Source organism: Heterodontus francisci, chromosome 4 (genome assembly GCF_036365525.1).
Source record: "Heterodontus francisci isolate sHetFra1 chromosome 4, sHetFra1.hap1, whole genome shotgun sequence".
In the NCBI taxonomy this organism is placed as follows: domain Eukaryota; kingdom Metazoa; phylum Chordata; class Chondrichthyes; order Heterodontiformes; family Heterodontidae; genus Heterodontus; species Heterodontus francisci.
Window position 1 is genome coordinate 150,161,172 of NC_090374.1, and position 25,496 is coordinate 150,186,667.

A 25,496-nucleotide genomic window follows, 5' to 3' on the forward strand; every position below is an offset into this window, starting at 1 on the left:
TTGAAGGAATGTATAGTTACTGTAAACTACAGAATAATTATTTAAAGACTATCCATTGTCTATGCACGGTCGTACCTTTTAATGTATTTTGCCAATCCACCTCAGCCAATTTGCCCCTCATACTTTCATAATTTCCTTTGTTCAAATTTAACACACTGGCTTCAGATTGAACTGCCTCACTTTCAAACATAATGTAAAATTCTATCATATTATGGTCACTCATTCCTAAAGGTTCTTTTACAACATCATTAATTAGCCCTTTCTCATTACATAACACTTGATCTAAAATAGCCTGTTCTCTAGTCAGTTCCTCAACATAATGCTCCAGAAGACCATCCCTAACACACTCCAGAAACTTGTCCTCCACAGCATTAGTGCTCATTAGGTTTACTCAGTCAATATGCAGATTGAAGTCACCCATGATTACTGTATTACCCATGCTCCATAAGTCTCTCATCTCCTGATTAATACTATGCCCCACACTACCACTACTGTTCGGTGGCCTATAAACAATTCCTACCAACGTTTGCCGCCCCTTGCTATTTCTTAGCTTCACCCAAACAGATTCCATATTTTATTCTTCCAATCAGAGATCCTTCCCTACTAATGTACTAATCCCATCCCTCATCAGCGCAACACCACCTCCTTTTCCTTTTTGCCTGTCCTTCCTAAATGTTGAATATCCTTGAATATTCAGTTCCCATTCTTGATCACCCTGTAGCCATGTTTCCGTAATGGCAATTCGATCACACCCATTTACCTCTATTTGTGCCTTTAAATCATCTACCTCATTGCGAATGCTGCGTGTATTCAGGTAGAATGCCCTTAACCTTGTCTTCTTGACATGATCCTGCATTCTAAGCCTAGTTGATGCTTGCTTTTGTTTTGCCTGCCTTCTAATATTGCTTGCTACTTTTCTACCTCCTGTTACCAGCTTTACTGCCTTTCAGTTTGAGCAACCCATCAGGTTCCCATCCCACTGACAAGCTAGTTTAAACCCTCCATAACAACATTAGCAAATCTCCCTGCGAGGCAATTATTTCCGGTCCTGTTAAGGTGTAGCCCGTCCATCTTGTACAGGTCCCACCTGCCCCAGAACCAGTCACAATGCCTCAGAAATCTGATGCCCTCCCTCCTACACGAATTCTTCAGCCACGTGTTCAATCGGTCAATCCTCCTATTCCTATGCTCACTAGCACATGGCACTGGGAGTAATCCTGAGATTACTGCTCGAGGTCCTGCTTTTTAATTTCCTTCCTAACTCCCTAAAATCTGCTTTCAGGACCTCATCCCTCGTCTTACCTACGTCATTGGTACCAATGTGGACTACGACCTCCGGCTGTTCACCCTCACCCAGAAAGATATCCTGCAGCCACTCCGTGACATCCTTGACCCTGGCACCAGGAAGGCAACATACCATCCTGGAGTCACGTTTACTGCCACAGAAACACCTGTCTGATCCCCTGACTATCGAATCCCCTATCACTATTGCTCTTCCACTCTTCTTCCTTCCCTCCTGTGCAGCTGAGCCACCTGTGGTGCCATGGACTTTGCTCTGGCTGCACTCCCCTGAGGAACCATCGTCCTCACCAGTATCCAAAATAGATAACTGATTTGCAAGCAAGATAGGCTCAGGGGACTCCTACACTGCCTGCCTGGTTCTCTTAGATTACCTGGCAGTCACCCATTCCCTCTTTGCCTGCATGCTCCTAACCTGCGGTGTGACCACCTCCCTCAATGTGCTATCCACGTAGTCCTCCACCTCACGGATGCACAGTGACTCCAGCCTCTGCTCCGTTCTGAAACCCGGAGCTCAATCTTCTGCAGCCGGTGACACTTCCTGCAAATGTGTTCGTCTGGGACACGTGGTGCGTCCAGGACTTTCCACACACCACAGGATATACATTCCACTTGGCCGAGCTGCCCTGCCATAATGTAACTTTAAAAACTATTTATTATGATTAGAATAAGTAAAATAACTTACCAGTTACTCACCAATCAGCTTCTACCTTTTTTCAGCCTCCTTTAGCTGGCTCTTTCTTCAGTGCAGGGGAAGAAAGAAAGAAAGGAGCCCCTCAACTCACCAAACTCCCTCTTTACACTCTGTGCACTCAAAGCAGCACTGAGGAAGCCCTACTTTATACTTTCTGAAAAACAACTGATTCAAGCTTCTAAAAACCAGTTTAAGCCAGCTCCTAAGTAATTAGCTGCAGCTGCTCCCAGAGAGCTGTGTTAAGGCTGGAATAAAACTTAACTTCTCTTTACTCAAGGAGTAATTGTAGTTAACTGTTAAATTGAAGAAAAAAACTAGACTTTAGATAGAAATTAACCCTTAAAACTCCTTCTCACCAGACTTGCCAGACTCAGCAGCTCAGTCCAAACTCCAAGTCTATTCAGCCTCCCCAGGCTCTTTGAAAGAACTATCTATTTAGTCCCACTACCCCACTCTTGAAGTATTTATTCAATTCCCTTATAAAAGTTAATGAACTTACTTCCATCACCCATTCTGCTAGTGCATTCTAGATCATCATAACTCAGTGTGTAAAAGATTTCTCATCTTCCTTCTGGTTCGTTTGCCAATTATCTTAATTCTGTGTCCTCTCTTTTTTGACCATTCTGCTCTTATTTATTCTATCAAAACCCTTCATAAATTTGAACAACTCTATTAAAATTCCCCTTAACCTCCTCTGCTCCAAGGTGAAACATCCTAGGTGCTCTAGTCTCTCCACGTAACTGAAGTCCCTCATACCTGGTAAAACTCTAGTAAATCTCCTCTGTATCCTCTCCAAGGCTTTGGTATCCTTCCTAAAATATGGTGACCAGAAATGGACATCATATTCCAAAAGAGGTTTAACCAGTAACTTACAAACATTTAGCATAATTTTCTTGCTTTTGTGCTCTATTAATAAAGCCAAGGATTCCACATGCTTTTTCAACAGCCTTAATAACTCATCCTGCCAACTTCAAAAATTTATGTGAATCCCAGGTCTCTCTGTTTTGCACTCCATTTAAAATTGGACTATTCAGTTCATAATGTCTCTGCTCATTTTTCCTTACAAATTGTTTCATTTCACAGCATTAAATTGCATCTGCCACGTGTCCACCCATTACACCAGTCTAAGTCCTCCCCAAGTGTGCGGGGGTTCCCTAACATTTAAACCCTGTAACCTTGCCCAGCTGCTACTGAAATCTCTACCCTTAGTTATACCTTGGCATTTTGGATGCATCGCACAGCGTAGCTCAGATTTCTGAAGATACTGCATTCCAGTCTAGCTTGCCCTTGACTGCAGACAAACACACCACCTTTTCCATCCCGAAACAGGCTCTTTCTTATTAAGCAGCCCTGCAGGGTGCTGGCAAGAATCTGAGCCTCTTTATCCTTTTGCAGCTCCTTTTGGAGAGATTTTAACTCCAAGTCCATTTGCATGAGGTCAGTTCCCTTCTTCTGAGGTTTAAACGGATTGGTCCTTGCCAACAAGCGACTCAGGCCATGGGACTGGTAAGAGAGTTTATATACAGACTGCTCATCATCTTCATTCTCGCTACATGTGCTCATTTCACTGTCACTGTAATCAGTCTCCAAGGTAATGACTTGCCCCTCAGAAGGACTCCGTTTCGTAATGCATCCTTCTCCGTTACACCGACCATCTCTCACGCAGGGCATCTGGAAATTTTGTTTTGAGGCTGAAGCCTGGCGTGGATCAGTCACATTCTCATTAAATTCAAACGTTCTAAAGTTGCTCGATGAACGGTGACAATGATTTTCAGAACTGCAAGCTTTTGAAAATGCTTGGCCTGGCACATTCAAAACAGAGTTGGATTTGGCAGCCACCGCCAGGTGTTTGCAGGCCCAGTTTTTGTCAGTCAGACCAGGGCCCTCCACAGTCACTGACGTACTCTCACTTCCAATAAACTCACAGTTTTCAATTATGCTGAGAGCTACATTGTGGAAATTGATGCTAGACTGACTGAAAGTACAAAACTTCACTTGACAGGTTCCAGGTGCGTGGATCTGCAGCTGCCCGTTCTCTACATTGCAGTTATCAAACTGGACATGGCCGGACAACGTCTGTTGATTAAAAGTGACAAAAAGTCAACACACACGCACATCAATTTCTTCACAAGTTAAAATAAGACCGCTCTTTTCAGTTTTCTTTGTTCGAGATGGGGCAACACTGACAAGGCAGCACTTATTGCCCATCCTTGCCTGCCGTGAGGGCATGGAATAAACCACATAAAATGGGACTAGAGTCACATATAGCTCCAGACAGGGTAGGGGTGGCAGCTTCCCCTCCCTGAAAGGGATTAGGTAAACCAGTTGGGTTCTTAAAACAACAAACTGGCAGCTATCACAATCACATTTCTGGCTACCGCCCACAAATTACCAGAATTTATTGGTGGCATTTTAACTTGCAACCTCTGGGTTGCTTGTCCAGTACCTAATCTAACATACCCTGTATATACAATTCCTAAAGTGTCAAGGGTTGACTTTTATGACTCTGTCACTTGCGGCATAGGGCTTCGCGGGACAGAATGTATGTAATTCAGGTGTGGAGCTCAGCACTCAGTATGATCTACAGTAGTCAAGATTTTCCAATGATTAATTTCAATGGTTGAATGATTTTGGAGCCCCGAAATCATCCTGATATTTGCACCCTGACTGTTTTTATGAAGGTCTGTGCCAGAAGCACTAAATTGTTACATTTTGTTCCTAGAGAGAAATTAAAGCGGAGGGATTTTTCGGATACCAGATAACAGTATTTACTCTACATTCTTTTTGTACTTTGTTTAATTCTGGTTTCCGCAGCAACAAGCACCTCTCAGAGACAAGGTCCAATGAAAAATTCACCAACACCACCTCATGTTGCCACTAAGAGGTATGCAAATACTGCCCCAATGCAACTCACCATCTGATTTGCCCTCCATAATGAGAAGAGTGGGGAGGTGCAGGGAAGGCTGATTGGGTCATCTCCCCAATGCAGAATCACTGATCATGCACCAAGCAGAACTGGGGAAAATTAAGCATGTGCTTTTCAGCCTGTGGCATGTGCAACGATACCCACACTGAACTGCACCCCATAAATCTGCGGCACTGCGCAACGTTACTCAACATTGAGCTGCGCTCCATAAATCTATGGCACTGTCCAATGATACCCAACATTGAACTGTGTCCCAGTGTGTGTGTGTTGATGTTATACTGCACCCAGCAGCAGTAGTGTTATCTCAAGTGATGAAATCATGGTATTCCAGTGGTGATTTCATGACACACAAAAATAATTACAAATGCAACGCGTTATTGTGACTGTGAATGAAAGGTACTGCCGTCGCTGTTTACCCGACTTCAAGAGCTGCAGCAGCAAGGACTCCAAGCAAGAAATGGATGTTCCTTACTGGTGGTCTATGAGCCGACAAGTTTACCCTGATGTTCCTGTAAGCTGCTACAGGCAATGATAGCAGAGGATTGGTATAAAAATATACTGTAAGTACTTATCCTGAGATAAGTACTAGTGAATTCAGCTTTGGCTACATTGTGCAAATTATTCTAATTACCAGACTCCAAGGTGCCTTGGACTCAATGGCTCAGCACAGAACAAAACACAAAGCTTAAACAAACAGACTGATTAATACCACAGACAGCCTAGTTAGCTGGTAGAGATGCAGGGCATGGATATTCCCGACAGCATCAATCTTGCCCGCTCCTTTGATGCGAATGAACATAAGGCGACATGAAATAACTGAGGACTGTCTTATGGGAAAAAAGAAAAATAAACAGAATTTCCAGCATTAACACTTTTAGATTAGATTAGAGATACAGCACTGAAACAGGCCCTTCGGCCCACCGAGTCTGTCATCAACCACCCATTTATACTAATCCTACACTAATCCCATATTCCTACCAAACATCCCCACATGTCCCTATATTTCCCTACCACCTACCTATACTAGTGACAATTTATAATGGCCAATTTACCTATCAACCTGCAAGTCTTTTGGCTTGTGGGAGGAAACCGGAGCACCCGGAGAAAACCCACACAGACACAGGGAGAACTTGCAAACTCCACACAGGCAGTACCCGGAATCGAACCCGGGTCCCTGGAGCTGTGAGGCTGCGGTGCTAACCACTGCGCCGCCCCCGCTTCTTGTTAGAAGCTTCAATGGAATAACAGTGTAGTTCCACAGTTGCTCATCCCCAGTGCATTCTGAAAATCAGACAGCTCCCCCTCCCCATTGGGACCAAATACCAATTCATTTCAAACATTAGTAACAAAGATAATAGATAAGCTAATCAGTTCAAACTGTTTAGTCCAGCAACTGAATGACTAACTTTTTGAAGGGCTTCTGTATTATAAATTAGAGCAAAACTAGATTTAACAGTTTTGAGTTTTAGATCGTTAACACAAGAAATAGGAGCAGGAGTGGACCATATGGCCCATCGAGCCTGCTCCACCATTCAATATAATCATGGCTGATCTTAGGATTCAATTCCACTTTCCCTTGCTCGCCATATCCCTCGATTCCCTGAGACACCAAAAATCTATCTATCACAGCCTTAAATGTGTTCAACAATGGAACATCCGCAACCTTCTGGGGTCGAGAATTCCAAAGATTCACAACCCTTTGAGTGAAGTGATTTTTCATCTCTGTCCTAAATGATCGGCCCCTTATCCTGAGACTGTGCCCCCGCATTCTAGATTCCCCAGCCAGGGAAGCAACCTCTCTCAGTGTCTACCCTATCCAGCCCTTTCAGAATCTTGTATGCTTCAATGAGATCATCTAAACTCCAGAGAATACAGGCCCAATTTACAATAGGACAACCCCCTCATCCCGGGGACCAATCTAGTGAACCTTTGCTGCACTGCCTCCAATGCAAGTATATTCTTTCTTAAATGGGGAGACCAAAACTGCACATGGTATTCCAAATGTGGTCTCACCAAAACTCTGTACCTGGGGCGGCACAGTGGTTAGCACTGCAGCCTCACAGCTCCAGCGACCCGGGTTCAATTCTGGGTACTGCCTGTGAGGAGTTTGCAAGTTCTCCCTGTGGCTGCGTGGGTTTCCTCCGGGTGCTCCGGTTTCCTCCCACAGCCAAAAGACTTGCAGGTTGATAGGTAAATTGGCCATTGTAAATTGCCCCTAGTATAGGTAAGTGGTAGGGGAATATAGGAACAGGTGAGGATGTGGTAGGAATATGGGATTAGTGTAGGATTAGTATAAATGGGTGGTTAATGGTCGGCACAGACTCGGTGGGCCGAAGGGCCTGGTTCAGTGCTGTATCTCTAAATCATAAATCTAAATCAATTGTAGCAATACTTCCTTATTCCTGTACGCCAATCCCCTTGCATTAAAGGCCAACATGCCATTTGCCTTCCTAATTGCTTGCTGTACCTGCATGTTAACTTGCTCCACTCCTTGTACAAGCACAGCCAAGTCTCTTTGAACATCGACACTGACAAGTTTCACACTTTTAAAAAAATTCTGCTTTTCTATTCTTATAACCAAAGTGCAAAGCTTCACACTTCCCTACATTATACTCCATCTGCCATCTTGTTGTCCACTCACTTAACCTGTCTATATCTCTTTGCAGCCTCTTTGCGTCCTCCTCACAGCTTGCATTTCCACCTACCTTTGTATCAGAAAACTCAGATACACTACTCTCTGTCTCTTCATCCAAGTCATTAATATAGATTGTAAATAGCGGAGGCCCCAGCACTGATCTTAGCGGCACTCCATTATTTAGTGCCTGTGTACTTGAAAATGCCCCGTTTATGCACACTCATTGCTTCCTATCTGTTAACTAATCATCTATCCATGCTAATATATTATCCCCAACTCCATGAGCCCTTATCTTGCCTATTAATCTTTTGGAAATACAGGTATACTACATCTACTGGTTCCCCTTTATCTATCCTACTAGTTACCTCCTCAAAAAACAATTAGATTTGTCAAGCAGGATTTCCCTTTAGTAGAACCATGTTGACTTGCTTTACTCATACTGTGCTTTTCTAAGTGCATTGTTAAGACTTCCTTAATAATATTCCAGCATTTTCCCAATGACTGATGTTAGGCTAACTGGCCTGTAGTTCCGTTTCCTCTCTCCCTCCTTTCATGAAAAGCAGTGTAACATTTGCCAACTCCCAATCCGATGGGACCATTCCCAAATCTAAGGAATTTTGGAAAATCATAGCTAGTGCATCCACTATATCTGCAGCTGTCTCTTTTAGAACCCTAGGGTGTAGGCCACCAGATCCTGAAGATTTATCAGATTTTAATCCCTTAAATTTCTCCAATATTTTTTCTCTGCTCATATGAATTTCCTCACTATTTTTAGCCCCCAGGTGACTGTATTTCTGGTACGGAACTTGTGTTTTCTACTTTGAAGACAGATGCAAAATATTTGTTCAATGCCTTTGCCATTTCCTCATTCCCCATGATAATTTCTCCTGTCTGCTTCTAAGGGACCAATGTTTACTTTAACTACTCTACTCTCTTTCTTGTGATATACCTATAAAAGCTCTTACAATCTATTTTTATATCACTGGCTAGTTTACTCTCATTCCATTTTTTCTTTCTTTAAAATCAACTTTTTGGTGGCCCTTTGCTGGTTTCTAAAACACTCCCAATCCTCAGACTTACTACTCTTTTTTTACAAGATTTTAAGACTTCTTTTAAGCAAATACTATCCTTAAGTTCCTGAGTGAGCCACGGATGGATCTTTCTGGCTGAATTCTTGTTTTTCAAAAGGAATGTATTTTTATTGAACATTGTGAATTGGTTCTTTAAAAGGTTTCCCACTGTTCATTTACTGCCATACCTTTTAGTCTGGTTACCCAATTTACCGTAACCAGTTTCTCCTCATGCCTACGTAATTGGCTTTGTTTAAGTGTAAGATTCTTGTTCGTGAGTGCAGCATGTAACTTTCAAACTTTACATGGAATTCAATGGTATTATGATCATGGTTTCCTAGCGGATCTTTTACTATTACATTGCTAATTAACCCTGCTTCATTACACAATACGAGATCCAAGATAGCTTTATCCCTAGTTGGCTCCACAAAGTACTGCTACAAGAAACTGTCCTGAAAACATTCTACAAACTCATCTTCTCAACAACCCCTGCTAATTTCATTATCCCAGTCTATATGAAGATTAAAGACCCCCACAATTATTACATTGCCTTTGTTACAAGCTCCAATAATTACTTGTTTAATGCTCTGTCCAATGGTATAACTACTGTCAGGGGGCCTATAAACTACTCTCACCAGTGTTTTCTGATTCTTGCTATTCCTTATTTCCACCCATACTGATTCTACTTCATGATCTTCTGAGGCATGATCCTTTCTAACTAATGCCCTCATGTCATCCTTTATCGTCAGTGCTACCCCTCCTCCTTTGCTATTCTGTCTGTCTTTCAGAAATAGTGTGTACCCTGGAATATTTATTATTCAACCTTGATCATTATGTAACCATGTCTCTGTAAATCATGTACCTCTATTTGTGCCACTAGTGCATCTATCTTATTGCAGATGTTTCACTCATTCTTAACGCAGCATTAAGAACTGCAGGTCCAATTCTGCTACTCGGCTCACATCTCAATGCAAGCCACACTGAGTGTGCCAATGCTGAAGCAAGGCTGGAGGGGAATGAGGGAAGATCAGATGGGGAAAGACAGCCAAGGTGGTACCTTACACCTCTTAACAAACCAGAAAGGCACTGGTAGAGGTGTGGGGGCTGGTCATCCACCCGCTCTTTAACAAGGTACGAACCAAGATTGAATCAGAACAACAACATGGGAGCAATGTGTGAGGAAAAAAAAAAGCATAAACTCACACAAAGATTGTCACTTAGAAATGAAACAGTTTAATTCTATAACCTCAGGAGCTAGATGGGCACCTAATAATTATAGCTATCATTTAACAATGGTCGTTGTAGAACTAGGCATTTATGATTGCTTCAAATGCAGCTTCAAGTCCAAAAATCTATCTTTTCAATATTTATTACAAGTACCTGAAATTACAGCTTTGCAGTGGAATTCCTCTTACTCATAGATATCAAAAGGTCCATATTGAAAAGTCCAAAATCCTTCACTTAATATTAATGATCTTCCAGTAAATTAGGTTAAAAAGAATGAGGGAGTTTGTCCATTGTATATTAGTCAAGCCGTCGGGGGCTTAATTTTCTCAGGTAGTGTGCTGGTTAGTGCTTTTCACAGTACCAGAGGAGTTTACAGCAAAGCAGGAGGCCATCCAGCCAATCTTGTGTGTGCTGGTTCTTTGCAGGAGCAATCAAAAACTAATCCCACTACTCTGCTCTCCCCCATAGCCTGGTATGTTCCCCTTCAACTATTTATATTGTTAAAGATTCAATGGTCTCTGCCTCAACCACTTTCTTGCTCTAACAGCTCTCCATGTAAAGACATTCCTCCTAACTTCTCCTTAACATCTTGTGATGACTTTAAATTAGATTCTTGCTCCCCGACTCACCAAACCAGAGGAAACAGTCTTTTCCATATTGAAACCTTCAAAACCTTTCATTATACCCCTCACTTCTCAGACCGATAGAACAGGACATACCCAGGATGGTGATGGAGGAATCAGGGATATTGCCTGTAAAGTATGATTCAGTGAGTATGTCCAAGTCAGGCTGTTGCTGGACTAGTCTGTGGGACAGCTCTTTCAATTCTGGCACAAGTCCCCAGATGTTGGTAAGGAGGACTTTGCAGGGTCGACTGGGCAGGGTGTGCTGTTGTTTCCGGTGCCTAGGTCGATGCTGGGTGGTCCGTCAGGTTTTATTCTTGTGCGACTTTTCTGTAGCAGTTTGGTACAACTGAGAGGTTTGCTAGGCAATTTCAGGAGGCAGTTAAGAGTCAAACACATTGCTGTGGGACAGGAGTCATATGAAAGCTGGACTGGGTAAAGACAACAGATTTCCTTCACTACAGGACATTAGTGAACTAGATAGCTTTTTACCATTTTACTATTACTGAGACTAGCCTTTAATTCCAAATATTTATTAATTGAATGTAAATTGATGGGATTTGAACTCACATCCCCAGAGCATTAGTCAGGGCTTCTAGATCACTAGTCCAGTAATATTACCACTACACCACTGCATCCATTGATGTTTGTTGGTGGGGTCACAGTCAAGGGAGAGGTAAGAGGAAGTGTCAGAGAGTTGGCGTTCGGCCTAAGAGAACAGAGTGCAGCAAATTCAGAGAGAGATGGGTCACAGCGAGTGAGGGCAGCAGAGAAATTGAGACGGCTGATGTCACGAGGGCAATTCTCAATGAAAAGATCTAGAGAAGGTAAGAGACTAGAGGGAGGGGTCCAGTTGAAGGGAGAATACTGGAGACGACGTGCAAGAGGAAGACTGCATTCCAAAGAAATGGACATTAAAGTGTGGCTACCCAACCAGACCTGACGACGTGTCAGGTTTGGGTCGGGTCTCTCGTCCGGGGCCAGCATTCAGGCTCGGGTCAGTGCGGACTGGACATGGATAGTGCTGCCTTGCTCCAGGAAGTAATCTTAAAATGAATATTCAGGACGTCAAGGCGTTCCGGACTCAGCACACTGCAGTAAAGCCTTGTTGCCTGACCAAACCCGCCTACGTGTCGGGGACGGGTCAGGCATTTAAAAAAATGTAAAGAACTCTGGCTCAGGTCAGGTTCGGGTTGGCTGTTGTCAGGCTGGGCCCAGGTCGGGTTTTAATTTTATACCCGAGCCAAGCTTTAAATGAGCACGGAGCCGAAGGTGAAGGAAGAAGAGCTCATCGTCAAGCCGAGCATGAAGTTCAGTGAGGTGGGGTGTAAGGGGATGAAGCTGAGGCCTTTGCTAAGGACAGATTGTTCAGAGTCAGGGAGGGGAAGGCTGCAGGGTATCGTGAATACATGGCAAGGGGTAAGATTCGAAGGTGGTATGGGGTCAGAGGGGAGGAAAAATCCACAGGGAAGTTGGTACTCATGAGCTGTTAAAGCTAAGGAAGAAAATAAGTTTTTTGATAAACTGTCGGATGCAATGGAGGATGAAATGAAACTGCGGACCAGGACAGCTTTGTGAGCCAATGCTGCTGAAGACAGAGGTCAAGAGCATGCTTATGGCAGCGCATAGTATTGTGTCTGGATCTCGGGATGTGTCAAGAACAGCAGTTTGAGGAAAAGCTAGTCTCAGTAATGGTGAAATGGTAAAAAGCTATCTAGTTCACTAATGTCCTGTAGTGAAGGAAATCTGTTGTCCTTACCCAGTCTGGCCTTCATGTGACTCCTGTCCCACAGCAATGTGGTCGACTCTTAACTGCCTTCTGAAATTGCCTAGCAAACCACTCAGTTGTACCAAACTGTTACAAAAAAGTTGCACATGAATAAAACCTGACAGACCACCCAGCATCGACCAAGGCACCGGAAACAACAGCACACCCTGCCCAGTCGACCCTGCAAAGTCCTCCTTACCAACATCTAGGGATTTGTGCCAGAATTGAAAGAGCTGTCCCACAGACTAGTCAAGCAACAGCCTGACTTGGACATACTCACTGAATCATACTTTACAGGCAATATCCCTGACTCCTCCATCACCATCCTGGGTATGTCCTGTTCTACCGGCAAGACAAACCCACCAGAGGTGGTGGCGCAGTGACATAGTTAGGAGGGAGTTTCCCTGGGAGTCCTCAGCATTGATTCTGGACCCCATAAAGTCTCAGGGCATCAGATCAAATTTGGGCAAGGAATCCTCTTGCTGATGACTACCTACTGCCCTCCCTCAGCTAATGAATCGGTACTCCACCATGTTGAACACCACTTGGAAGAAGCACAGAGGGTGGCAAGGACACAGAATGTACTCTGGGTGGGGGACTTTAATGAACATCACAAAGAGGGGCTCGGTAACACCACTACTGACCAAGCTGCCAGACCAGCTCTATGGCAGGTGGTGAGGGAAAGAAGAGGAAAAATCTGCTGACCTCACTCTCACCAATCTACCTGTCACAGATGCATCTGTTCATGACAGTATTACTAGGGAGTAACCACCACACAGTCCTTGTAAAGACAAAGGGCCGACTTCACACTGAGGATACCCTCCATCATGCTATGTGGCACTACCACCGTGCTAAATGGGATAGATTCAGAACAGATCTGGCAGTTCAAAACTGGCCATCCATGAGGCACTGTGGACCATCAACAACAGAATTGTATTCAACCACAATCTGTAATCTCATGGCCTGGTATATCCCCCACTCTACCATTACCCTGATTCAATGAGAAGTGCAGGAGAACATGCCAGGAGCAGCACCAGGCATGCCTCAAAATGAGGTGTCAACCTGGTGAAGCTACAACACAGGACTACTTGGATACTAAACAGCGGAAGCAGCATGCGGTAGACAAAGCTAAGATATCCCAAAGCTCTGCAGTCTTGCCACATCTAGTCTGAATGGCGATGGACAATTATACAACTAAGAGGAGGAAGAGACTCCACAAACATCCAGGGAGTGGGACCGACTAAGCAACTCCGTAGCGAGCCGGCATGAACTCAAGGGAAGACAGTGGCGTAATGGTCATGTCATTGGGCTAGTAATCTAGAGGCCCAGTTCTAATGCCCTAGAGACACAGGTTCAAATCCCACCATGGTAGCTGGTGAAATTTAAGTTCAATTAATTAACGATCTGGAATTGAAAGCTAGTCAGTAATGGTGCCATGAAACTATCGATTGTCGTAAAAACCCATCTGGTTCACTAATGTCCTTTAGGGAAGGAAATCTGCTGTCCTTACCTGGTCTGGCCTACATGTGACACCGGACCCACAGTAATGTGGTTGACTCTTAACTGCCCTCTGAAATGGCCTAGCAAGCCACTCAGTTCAAGGGCAATTAGGGATGGACAACAAATGCTGGCCTTGCTAGCGACGTCCACATCCCATGAAAATATATATTTTTTAAATGGGCCAAATGGCCTCCTTCTGTACTGTAAATAACTATGACTCCATCCCCATTGTCAATGTTGGGGAGCCCAACACGTCAGTGCAAAAGACAAGGCTGAAGCATTTGCAATCATCTCCAAACAGAAGTGCCGAGTGGATGATCCATCTTGACCTCCTCCTAAGCTCCCCAGCATCATAGATGCCAGTCTTCAGCCAATTCGATTCACTCCATGTGATATTAAGAAACAACTGAAGGCACTATATACAGCAAAGGCTATGGGCCCCCACAACGTCACGGCAGTAGTACAGAAGACTTGTACTCCAGAGCTAGCCGCACCCCTAGCAAAGCTGTTCCAATACAGCTACAACACTGGCATCCACCAGACAATACGGAAAACTACGTAGGTATGTCCTGTCCACAAAAAACAGGACAAATCCAAACTGGCCATTTATCAGTTTACTATCCATCATCAGCAAAGTGATGGAAGGTGTTGTCGACAGTGCTATCAACTGGCACTTTCACAGCAATAACCTGCTCACTGATGCTCAGTTTGGGTTCTGCCAGGGTCTCTCGGCTCCTGACCTCATCACAGCCTTTGTCCAAACATGGACAAGACCTGAATGCAAGAGAAGTGAGAGTGATTGTCCATGACATCTAGGCAGCATTTGACGGAGTGTGGCATCAAGAAGCCCTAGCAAAATTGATGTCAATGGGAATCAAGGGGGAAAACTCTCCACTAGTTGGAGTCATACCTAGTACAAAGAACAATGGTTGCGGTTGTTGGAGCCAAACATCTAAGCCCCAGAACATCACTGCAAGAGTCCTCAGGATAGTATCCCAGGCCCAACCACCTTCAGCTGCTTTATCAATGACCTTCCCTCCATCGTGTCAGAAGTGGGGATGTTCGCTGATGATTGCAGTGCTCAGGAACATTCGTGATTCCTCTGATACTGAAGCAGTCCGTGTTCACATGCAACAAGACCTGGACAACATTCAGGCTCAGGTTGATAGGTGGCAAGTAACATTAGCACCACACAGTGCCATGCAATGACCATCTCCCACAAGAGAGAATCTAACCATCTCCTCTTGACATTCATCAGCATTACCATCGCTGAATACCCAACCATCAACATCCTGGGGGTTATCATTGACCAGAAACTGAACTGGACCAGCCATATAAATACTGTGGCTACAAGAGCAGATCAAAGGCTGGAAATTCTGCAGCAAGTAACTCACCACCTGACTCGTCAAAGCCTGTCCACCAATTACAAAGCACATCTGCAAGATGTACTGCAGCAACTCACCAAGCCTCCTTCGACGCACCTTCCAAACCTGCGACCTCTACCACCTAGAAGGAAAAGGGCAGCAGATGCATGGGAACACCATGCATGGGGGCGACACAGTGGTTAGCACCGCAGCCTCACAGCTCCAGCGACCCGGGTTCGATTCTGGGTACTGCCTGTGCGGAGTTTGCAAGTTCTCCCTGTGCCCACGTGGGTTTTCGCCGGGTGCTCCGGTTTCCTCCCACAGCCAAAGACTTGCAGGTGATAGGTAAATTGGCCATTGTAAATTGCCCCTAGTGTAGGTAGGGAGTATGGGAGTACTGTACGGTTAGTATAAATGGGTGGTTGTTGGTCGGCACAAACTCGGTGGGCTGAAGGGCCTGTTTCAGTGCTGTATCTCTAAAACAAAAACAAACCACCACCTGCAAGTTCCCCTCCAAGCCACACACCATCCTGACTTGGAACTATATAGCCATTCCTTCACTGTCACTGGGTCATAATTCTGGAACTCTCTTCCTAACAGCACTGTGGATGTACCTACACTACATGGACTGCAGCGGTTCAAGGCAGCGGCTCACCACCACCTTCTCAAGAGCAATTAGAGATGGATAACGAATGCTGGCCTAGCCAGCGACGCCCACATCCAGTGAAAGAATGAAAAAAATGTCAGGAGTGTGACTGAATACTCTCCACTTACCTGGATGAGTGCAGCTCCGAGAACACTTCAAAGGAAACTGAATGGCCATTTGAAGGAAATAAACTTGCAGGGCTACAGGGATCGAGTGGGGGAGTGGGACTGACTGGATAGCTCTGTAGAGAGCCGACATGGACTCGATGGGCCGTACGGCCTCCTCTGTGCCGTAGATAACTATAACACTCAAGAAGCTCCACACTGTCCAAGACAAAGCAGCTTGCTTGATTGGCACCCCATCCACCACCTTAATCATTCACACCCCCCACCACTGGCACACAGTGGCAGCAATGTGTACCATCCACAAGATGCACTGCAACAACAGTGGTTAGCACCGCAGCCTCACAGCTCCAGCGACCCGGGTTCGATTCTGGGTACTGCCTGTGCGGAGTTTGCAAGTTCGCCCTGTGACCGCGTGGGATTCCGCCGGGTGCTCCGGTTTCCTCCCACAGCCAAAGACTTGCAGGTTGATAGGTAAATTGGCCATTGTAAATTGTCCCTAGTGTAGGTAGGTGGTAGGAGAATGGTGGGGATGTGGTAGGGAATATGAGATTAATGTAGAATTAGTATAAATGGGTGGTTGTTGGTCGACACAGACTCGGTGGGCCGAAGGGCCTGTTTCAGTGCTGAATCTCTAAATAAAAATCAACAAACATAAAATAAATAAACAAACAAATTTGCCAAGCCTCCTTCAGCAGCACCTTCCAACACCCACGACCTCTTCCACCTAGAAGGACAAGGGCAGCAGGCACATGAGACCACCACCACGTGCAAGTTCCCCTCCAAGTCACACACCTTCCTGACTTGGAACTATAATCACCATTCATTCCTTCACTGTTGCTGAGTCAAAAACCTGGAACTCACTTCATAACAGCACTGTAGATGTGCCTCACCAGATGGAATGCAGCAGTTCAAGAAGGCAGCTAACTATCACCTTCTCAAGGGCAATTAGGGATGGGTAACAAATGCTGGCCTTGCTAGTAATGCTCCCATCCCATGAAAGAATTAAAAAGCCATTGTCTCAGGTCTGCCACTGACCTCACGATTTCTGGAGGTCTTCTCTCCACAACCTCCAAACCCGAACAGCCCGCTTCTATCTCCTTCCCAAGATCCATAAACAGTACTGCGCTAGTTGATCCATCATTTCAGCCTGTTCCTGTCCCACTGAACTGATTTCTTGCTATCTCGACTCTATTTTTTCAACCCTTGTCCAGTCTCTCCCCACCTACATCTGAACTCGATACCTTCCGTCACTTTAAGTTTCCAATCTCCTGGCCATAACCGTCTCATCTTCACCATGGACATCCAGTCCCTCTACACCACCATTCTTGACTAGGACAGTCTGAGTGCTATCCACTGCTTCCTTGAACAGAGGCCCAAAGTCTCCATCCACTACCACCCTCCTCAGCCTGGCTGAACTTGTTTTCACACTGAACCACTTCTCCTTTAACTCCACTCACTTCATCCAAATTAAAGGTGTTGCTATGGGTACCTCCATATGTTTGCCGTTTTCTGGGATATGTGAAACATTTCTTGTCCAGTCCTACTCAGGCCCCCTCCCTCACCTCTTTTTTTTCGGGTACATTGATGACTGTATTGGTGCCATTTCCTGCTCTCGCTCTGAACTGGTAAATTTCATTGACTTTGTGACTTTGTCTCCAATTTTGACCCGTCTCTGATTCACATTGTCTTTCTCAGACTCTATCCTTCCTCGACTTTTCTGTCTCTATTTCTCGGGATAGGCTACCAACAAATATTCACTGACGCTCACAGCTACCTCGACCCCACTCCCTGTAAGGACTCCATTCCATTCTCCCAGTTTCTCTGTCTCTATTGCATCTGTTCTAATGATGCAACCTTCCATATTTGCGCTTTCGATACGTCTTCCTTTCTCCTCACCTGAGGATTCCCCCCTACTGTGGTTGTCAGGGCACTCATCTGGGTCTGCCCCATTTTCCAGACTTCTGCTCTCACCCGTTCTCCTCCCTCCCAGAACCATGATAGGGCTCCCCTTGTCCTCACCTTCTACCCCACCAGCCTCCATATTAAAGACCATCCTCCACCATTTCCGCCACCTCTAGCATGATGCCACCAAACACATCTTCCCCCTTCCCTTTCAGCATGCCAAAGACACCATTCCCTTTGCGACACCCTAGTCCATTCCTCAATCAACACTGTTACGACCAAGTGAGAAATAGGTTCCCTTTCAGCCTTCATCTGTAATAGGGTTTACTTTTAAACACACCGTGGTTTTCACCTCCCCCTTGGTGAATCCTTTTTCACTGCTTTCCAATTATAAGGCAAAGAAACCAGCACAAACATTCTTGGCAGGTGGGGGTCTAGCATGATGCCCCCCAACAACTCCTGCCCTTCCCACAGCACTTTCCAGGTGAGCACAAGAAATGCAACAGCTGCCCTTTTACCTCCTCTCTCTTCATTGTTCAAGACCCCAAACACTCCTTCCAGGTGAAAGTGATTTATGTGTACTTCTTTCAATTTAGTACACTGTACTTGCTGCTCACAATGTGGTCTGCTCTACACTGGGAAGACTAAACACAAGTGACCGCTTTTCAGAACGCCTCCATTCAGTCCACAAGCGCGACCCCGAGCTTCCAGTTGCCTGTCATTTTAATTCTCCATCTTGCTCTCACGCTGACCTCTCTGTTCTTGGCCTCATGCAATGTCCCAATGAAGCACAACTTAAGTTCGAGGAACATCACCTCATCTTTTGATTCGGTACTTTGCAGTCTTCCGGACTCAACACAAAGTTCAACCTCTGTCCCCATTTTATTTCCTTTTGCCTTGCAGGTTAGGTTTAACTGGTTTTTCTTTTTTTTCCAGATGGTAGTTGTTCTTCATTCTGCCATTCACATTGCTCTAGACACATCTTTTGTTTCTTTACTTGTCCATTATCACTCCCTTTGGCTTTGCACCACCAACCCTTTTGTCATTGAATCTCCCCTGCCTTCTACCCTATCAGAGACTCTCTCCCCCCCCACCCCCTCTTAAGCAAGGTCTTGGGCGACGTTCACGGGACCCATGGGATAGTTGGAATCATAGAATGGTTACAGCACAGGAGTCCATTTGGCCCATTGTGTCTGTGCCGGCTCTCTAGAACAGCAACTCAGCTAATCCCACTCCCCTGCCCTTTCCCTGTGGCCTAGCAATTATTTTCTCTTCAGATGCTTATCCAGTCTCCTTTGAAGGCCCTGATTTTATCTGTCTCCAACATGCTCTCAGGTAGTTCCAAATCTGAACCACTTGCTGCATAAAAAAGTTCTTCCTCATGAACGTTGCTTCTTTTGTCAATTACCTTAAATTGATGTCCTCTGGGTCATGACCCTTCCGCCAAAGGGAACAGTTTCTCTCTACCTACTCTGTCTAGACCCCACATGATTTGAACACTTCTATCATACCTTCTCTTCTCAAAAGGAGAACAATCCCAACTTCTCCAATCTATCCATGTGACTGAAGTCCCTCTCCCAGCAAGCACTTTCATAAATCTTTTCTATGGCCTCTCTAACACCTTCACATCTTTCCTACAGTGTGGTGCCCAGAACTGGACACAATACTCAAGTTAAGGCCAAACCAGAGTTTTATAAAGGCTTATCATAGCTTCTTTGCTTTTGTACTCTTTGCCTCTATTTAACCATTTTCTCAACCTCCCCTACCACCTTCAATAATTTGTGCACATATACCCCCATGTCTCTCTGTTCCTGCAACCCCTTTAGATTTGTGCATTTTATTTTATACTGCCTCTACTCAATCTTCCTACCAAATGTATCACTTCACACTTCTCCGCATTAAATTTTTATATGCCACGTGTCCGTCTACTCCACCAGCCTATCTATGGTCTCTTGGAGTCTATTATCCTCCTCACAGTTCACAATGCTTACAAGTTTTGTGTCATCTGAATATTTTGAAATTGTGTCCTGCACACCCAAGTCTACATCATTAATATATAAAAAAAAGCAGTGGTCCTAGTACAGACCCCTGGGGAATCCCTTCCTCCAGTCCCAAAAAAACCCAACACTCAGCAGAAAGATCAGGTCCACAGCGGATACATTGAAGGTTTTCACACATTCAGCGAGAGGCAAGTTTAGTATACACTCACGAGACTATAATATAAAACTGAAAGAGACCGAGGTAAAACTTGATCAATGTAATATAAAATAGAGACTGAGGTGATGATGGGATAGGATCGCAGGGGGAGATCCATTTTAAAAATAGGACAACTTCTGTTAGGTTTTTAATTCTTGGTTTGTGGGGAGTTGCAAGGTCCAATGAAACTTGCAGCTGTGGGCATGACAATTGGTTGATTAGATTTTGTAACAATTTGTCGTAACATTAAAGTGCAGCACATGTCGAGTGACAGTTTTTTGATTGATTCAATACAAGGCACTTGGTGAACGCGGAAAGACATTTTGGTGGGCAGGAACTAATGGGTGCGAAGGAGACCATGGTGATTGGTACTGAAAGGATTTGGATACAGATTGGGATGAGAGATTTAACACTGCAGAATTTAAAGAAAAAATCTTATATAGTTTCTGTGTCTGCATTTTCTGATGGGCTTAATTCGTGGGTGGAACCTGGCGCACATGTCTCGGTTACTGGCCCCCGGCTCTCACCACACCCCGGCCTCAGTTACTGGGCTGACACCCCAAGAGGAAAGTTGAAGGAGTGAACCTGAGAGGCATATAAAATATAAAAAGCAACAGGTAAAGTGTCAAGAATGCTACTCTAATGTTAGGTAGAAGATGAGGATGCAAATTTTGGCCTCGGTTACTGAGCTCCGGCCTCCACTGCTCCCCAGCCTCCCAGCTGGTCCCTGGTCTCCTGCTGCTCCTCGGCCTCCTCTACTGGCTCCCATCTCTTGCTACTCCCCAGCCTTGGTTACTGGGCTCTTGACAGCAATTTTGTGTGCGTGTGTGGGGGGGAGGTAGGGTGGGATAGCGATGGGAGAGGTGGGGGCGGAACAGCATGCAGGGAGGGGAGGGGTGACATGGCAGCATGGTGGGGGGGGTGGTGGTGAGGAATGCTGGCATGGTGGGGAGGAAGGAAAGGAAAGGGGGCGACGGCCTAGGAGGAATGGAATGGGGGTGGCATAGGAAGGGGTGGGATGATGATAATGAGAGGGATAAAAACGGAATGGGATGGGTAGTGAAGAGGTGAACGGTAATCAAAGTGTGATAGGAAGGGCAGAAAATATAAGCAGAAGAGTGCAGCAGAAATTAGAACCAGAATGAGTAATAATGGTTAAAAAGTCAAAGCTTAAGGCTCTTTATCTGAATGCACGCAGCATTTGTAACAAGATAGATGAGTTAATGGCACAAATAGAAATAAATGAATATGACTTGATAGCTATTACAGAGACGTGGTTGTAGGATGACCAAGACTGGGAACTCAATATTCAAGGGTATTCGACGTTCCTTTTTGCTTATTTTTCTGGAAAAGAAGGTGGGGTAGCTTTGTTAATAAAGGAAGGTATCAGTGCAGTGGTGGGTATGATATTGGTGCAATAGATCGTGATGTGGAATCAGTTTGGGTGGAAATAAGGAATAGCATGGGGAAGAAGTCACGGGTGGGAGTCATCTATAGGCCCCCAAAGAGTTGCCTCACTGTAGGACAAAGTATAACAGACTCAGGTAATAACAGACGTGGAAGAAAGGCACTACAATTGTCATGGGTGATTTTAATCTGCATATTGACTGGACAAATCAGATTGGCAGAGGTAACATGGAAGACGAATTTGTAGAGTGCATCAGGGATTGTTACTTCGATCAATTTCAATTGCAGCAGCTTATTCGGAAGCAGAGAGTGCTGAGCGAGTGATCAGCTGGGAAGGTCAGTTTCAATTTAAACTTAATTTTCCTTTTGTTTTCGGCGGACCAGGGGGCTGCTGGGTAAGTAAAAACCTATATATTTGGGCTGTTTCTGAACCCGAGACACTACACATGTAGTGTCTCCCACCCGCCCTCCTCCTCTAACCAAAAAAAAAGGACTCGGTGGTGTGTAGATAAGGTAAGGCTTTTTCTATTTCTCTTTTTTTTAATCGTGAGATTGGTAAAAACTTTTTGTTCCTTTTTCATTTATCTAAGTTAAGCTTAAGATTAAAAATGGCAGGAGATCTCAGACCCGTGTTATGCTCATCTTGCTCAATGTGGGAGCTCAGGGACACGGCTGATGTCCCTGACTCCTTCACATGCAGGAAGTGTGTCCAGCTGCAGCTCTTGTTAGAACGCATGACGGCTCTGGAGCTGCGGATGGACTCACTTTGGAGCATCCGCGATGCTGAGGAGGTCGTGGATAACACGTTTAGCGAATTGGTCACACCGCAGATTAGGATTGTTGAGGGAGAAAAGGAATGGGTGACCAAAAGGCAGAGAAAGAGCAGGAAGGCAGTGCAGGTGTCCCCTGCGGTCATCTCCCTCCAAAACAGGTATACCGTTTTGGATACTGTTGAGGGAGATGGCTCACCAGGGGAAGGCAGCAGTAGCCAGGTTCATGGCACCGTGGCTGGCTCTGCTGTTCGGAAGGGCGGGAATAAGAGTGGAAGGGCTATAGTCATAGGGGATTCGATTGTAAGGGGAGTAGATAGGCGGTTCTGTGGTCGAAAACGAGACTCCCGAATGGTATGTTGCCTCCCAGGTGCACGGGTCAGGGATGTCTCAGATCGGCTGCAGAACATTCTGAAGGGGGAGGGTGAACAGCCAGTTGTCGTTGTGCACATAGGCACCAATGATATAGGTAAAAAACGGGATGAGGTCCTACAAGCAGAATTTAGGGAGTTAGGAGCCAAGTTAAAAAGTAGGACCTCAGAGGTAGTAATCTCAGGATTGCTACCAGTGCCACGTGATAGTCAGAGTAAAAATGAAAGAATAGTCAGGATGAATGCGTGGCTTGAGAGATGGTGCAGGAGGGAGGGGTTCAGATTTTTGGGACATTGGGACCAGTTCTGGGGGAGGTGGGACTATTACAAGTTGGACGGTCCACACCTGGGCCGGACTGGAACCAATGTCCTTGGGGGTGCTTTTGCTAACGCTGTTGGGGAGGGTTTAAACTAATGTGGCAGGGGGATGGGAACCAAATGAGGGGGTCAGTGGACAGTAAGGAGGCAGTAACTAAAGCCTGTAAGGAACTAGATAATGAAGTCAGCGTGACTAAGGGAAAGTGCAGGCAGGGAGCAGATGATGTACGCAAAGGGACTGGTGGTCTGAGGTGCATTTGTTTTAATGCAAGAAGTGTAGTAGGTAAGGTAGATGAATTTAGGGCTTGGATTAGTACCTGGGAGTATGATGCTATTGCTATTACTGAGACTTGGTTGAGGGAAGGGCATGATTGGCAACTAAATATCCCAGGATATCGATGCTTCAGGCGGGATAGAGAGGGAGGTAAAAGGGGTGGAGGAGTTGCAGTACTGGTCAAAGAGGATATCACAGCTGTGCTGAAGGAGGGCACTATGGAGGACTCGAGCAGTGAGGCAATATAGGCAGAACTCAGAAATAGGAAGGGTGCGGTAACAATGTTGGGGCTGTACTACAGGCCTCCCAACAGCGAGCGTGAGATAGAGGTACAAATATGTAAACAGATTATGGAAAGATGTAGGAGCAACAGGGTGGTGGTGATAGGAGATTTTAATTTTCCCAGCATTGACTGGGATTCACTTAGTGTTAGAGGTCTAGATGGAGCAGAATTTGTAAGGAGCATCCAGGAGGGTTTTGTAGAGCAGTATGTAAATAGTCCAACTCGGGAAGGGGCCATACTGGACCTGGTGTTGGGGAAATGAGCCCGGCCAGGTGGTTGAAGTTTCAGTAGGGGACTACTTTGGGAATAATGATAACAATTCCTTAAGTTTTAGAATACTCATGGACAAAGACGAGAGTGGTCCTAAAGGAAGAGTGATAAATTGGGGGAAGGCCAACTATACCAAAATTGGGCAGGAGCTGGGGAATGTAGATTGGGAGCAGCTGTTTAAAGGTAAATCCACATTTGATATGTGGGAGGCTTTTAAAGAGAGGTTGATTAGCGTGCAGGAGAGACATGTTCCTGTGAAAATGAAGGATAGAAATGGCAAGATTAGGGAACCATGGATGACAGGTGAAATTGTGAGACTAGCTAAGAGGAAAAAGGAAGCACACATAAGGTATAGGCGGCTGAAGAAAGACGAAGCTTTGGAAGAATATCGGGAATGTAGGACCAATCTGAAACGAGGAATTAAGAGGGCTAAAAGGGGTCATGAAATATCTTTAGCAAACAGGGTTAAGGAAAATCCCAAAGCCTTTTATTCATATATAAGGAGCAAGAGGGTAACTAGAGAAAGGATTGGCCCACTCAAGGACAAAGGAGGAAAGTTATGCGTGGAGTCAGAGAAAATGGGTGAGATTTTAAACGAGTACTTTGCATCGGTATTCACCGAGGAGAGGGGCATGACGGATGTTGAGGTTAGGGACAGATGTTTGATTACTCTAGGTCAAGTCGGCATAAGGAGGGAGGAAGTGTTGGGTATTCTAAAACGCATTAAGGTGGGCAAGTCCCCAGGTCCGCATGGGATCTATCCCAGGTTACTGAGGGAAGCGAGAGGGGAAATAGCTGGGGCCTTAACAGATATCTTTGCAGCATCCTTAAACACAGGTGAGGTCCCGGAGGACTGGAGAATTGCTAATGTTGTCCCCTTGTTTAAGAAGGGTAGCAGGGAAAATCCAGGTAATTATAGACCGGTGAGCCTGACGTCAGTGGTAGGGAAGCTGCTGGAGAAGATACTGAGGGATAGGATCTATTCCCATTTGGAAGAAAATGGGCTCATCAGTGATAGGCAACATGGTTTTGTGCAGGGAAGGTCATGTCTTACCAACTTAATAGAATTCTTTGAGGAAATGACAAAGTTGATTGATGAGGGAAGGGCTGTAGATGTCATATACATGGACTTCAGTAAGGTGTTTGATAAGGTTCCCCATGGTAGGCTGATGGAGAAAATGAAGTCGCATGGGGTCCAGGGTGTACTAGCTAGATGGATAAAGAACTGGCTGGGCAACAGGAGACAGAGAGTAGTAGTGGAAGGGAGTTTCTCAAAATGGAGACGTGTGACCAGTGGTGTTCCACAGGGATCCGTGCTGGGACCACTGTTGTTTGTGATATACATAAATGATTTGGAGGAAAGTATAGGTGGTCTGATTAGCAAGTTTGCAGACGACACTAAGATTGGTGGAGTAGCAGATACTGAAGGGGACTGTCAGAGAATACAGCAGAATATAGATAGATTGGAGAGTTGGGCAGAGAAATGGCAGATGGAGTTCAATCAGGGCAAATGCGAGGTGATGCATTTTGGAAGATCCAATTCAAGAGTGAACTATACAGTAAATGGAAAAGTCCTGGGGAAAATTGATGTACAGAGAGATTTGGGTGTTCAGGTCCATTGTTCCCTGAAGGTGGCAACGCAGGTCAATAGAGTGGTCAAGAAGGCATACGGCATGCTTTCCTTCATCGGACGGGGTATTGAGTACAAGAGTTGGCAGGTCATGTTACAGTTGTATAAGACTTTGGTTCGGCCACATTTGGAATACTGCGTGCAGTTCTGGTCGCCACATTACCAAAAGGATGTAGATGCTTTGGAGAGGGTGCAGAG

At 45.2% G+C, this 25,496-nt stretch overlaps 1 protein-coding gene across 2 annotated transcripts in view; it reads right to left on the reverse strand.

The window, feature by feature from the left end:
- Positions 1 to 25,496, reverse strand: part of fbxo10 (F-box protein 10) — a 97,472-nt gene that overhangs the window by 58,385 nt on the left and 13,591 nt on the right. For both annotated transcript variants that reach the window (XM_068030321.1, XM_068030322.1), the window contains exon 3: positions 3,209 to 4,069. In XM_068030321.1, the coding sequence (XP_067886422.1) occupies positions 3,209 to 4,069 (861 nt within the window). The remainder of the gene's footprint in view (positions 1 to 3,208; positions 4,070 to 25,496) is intronic.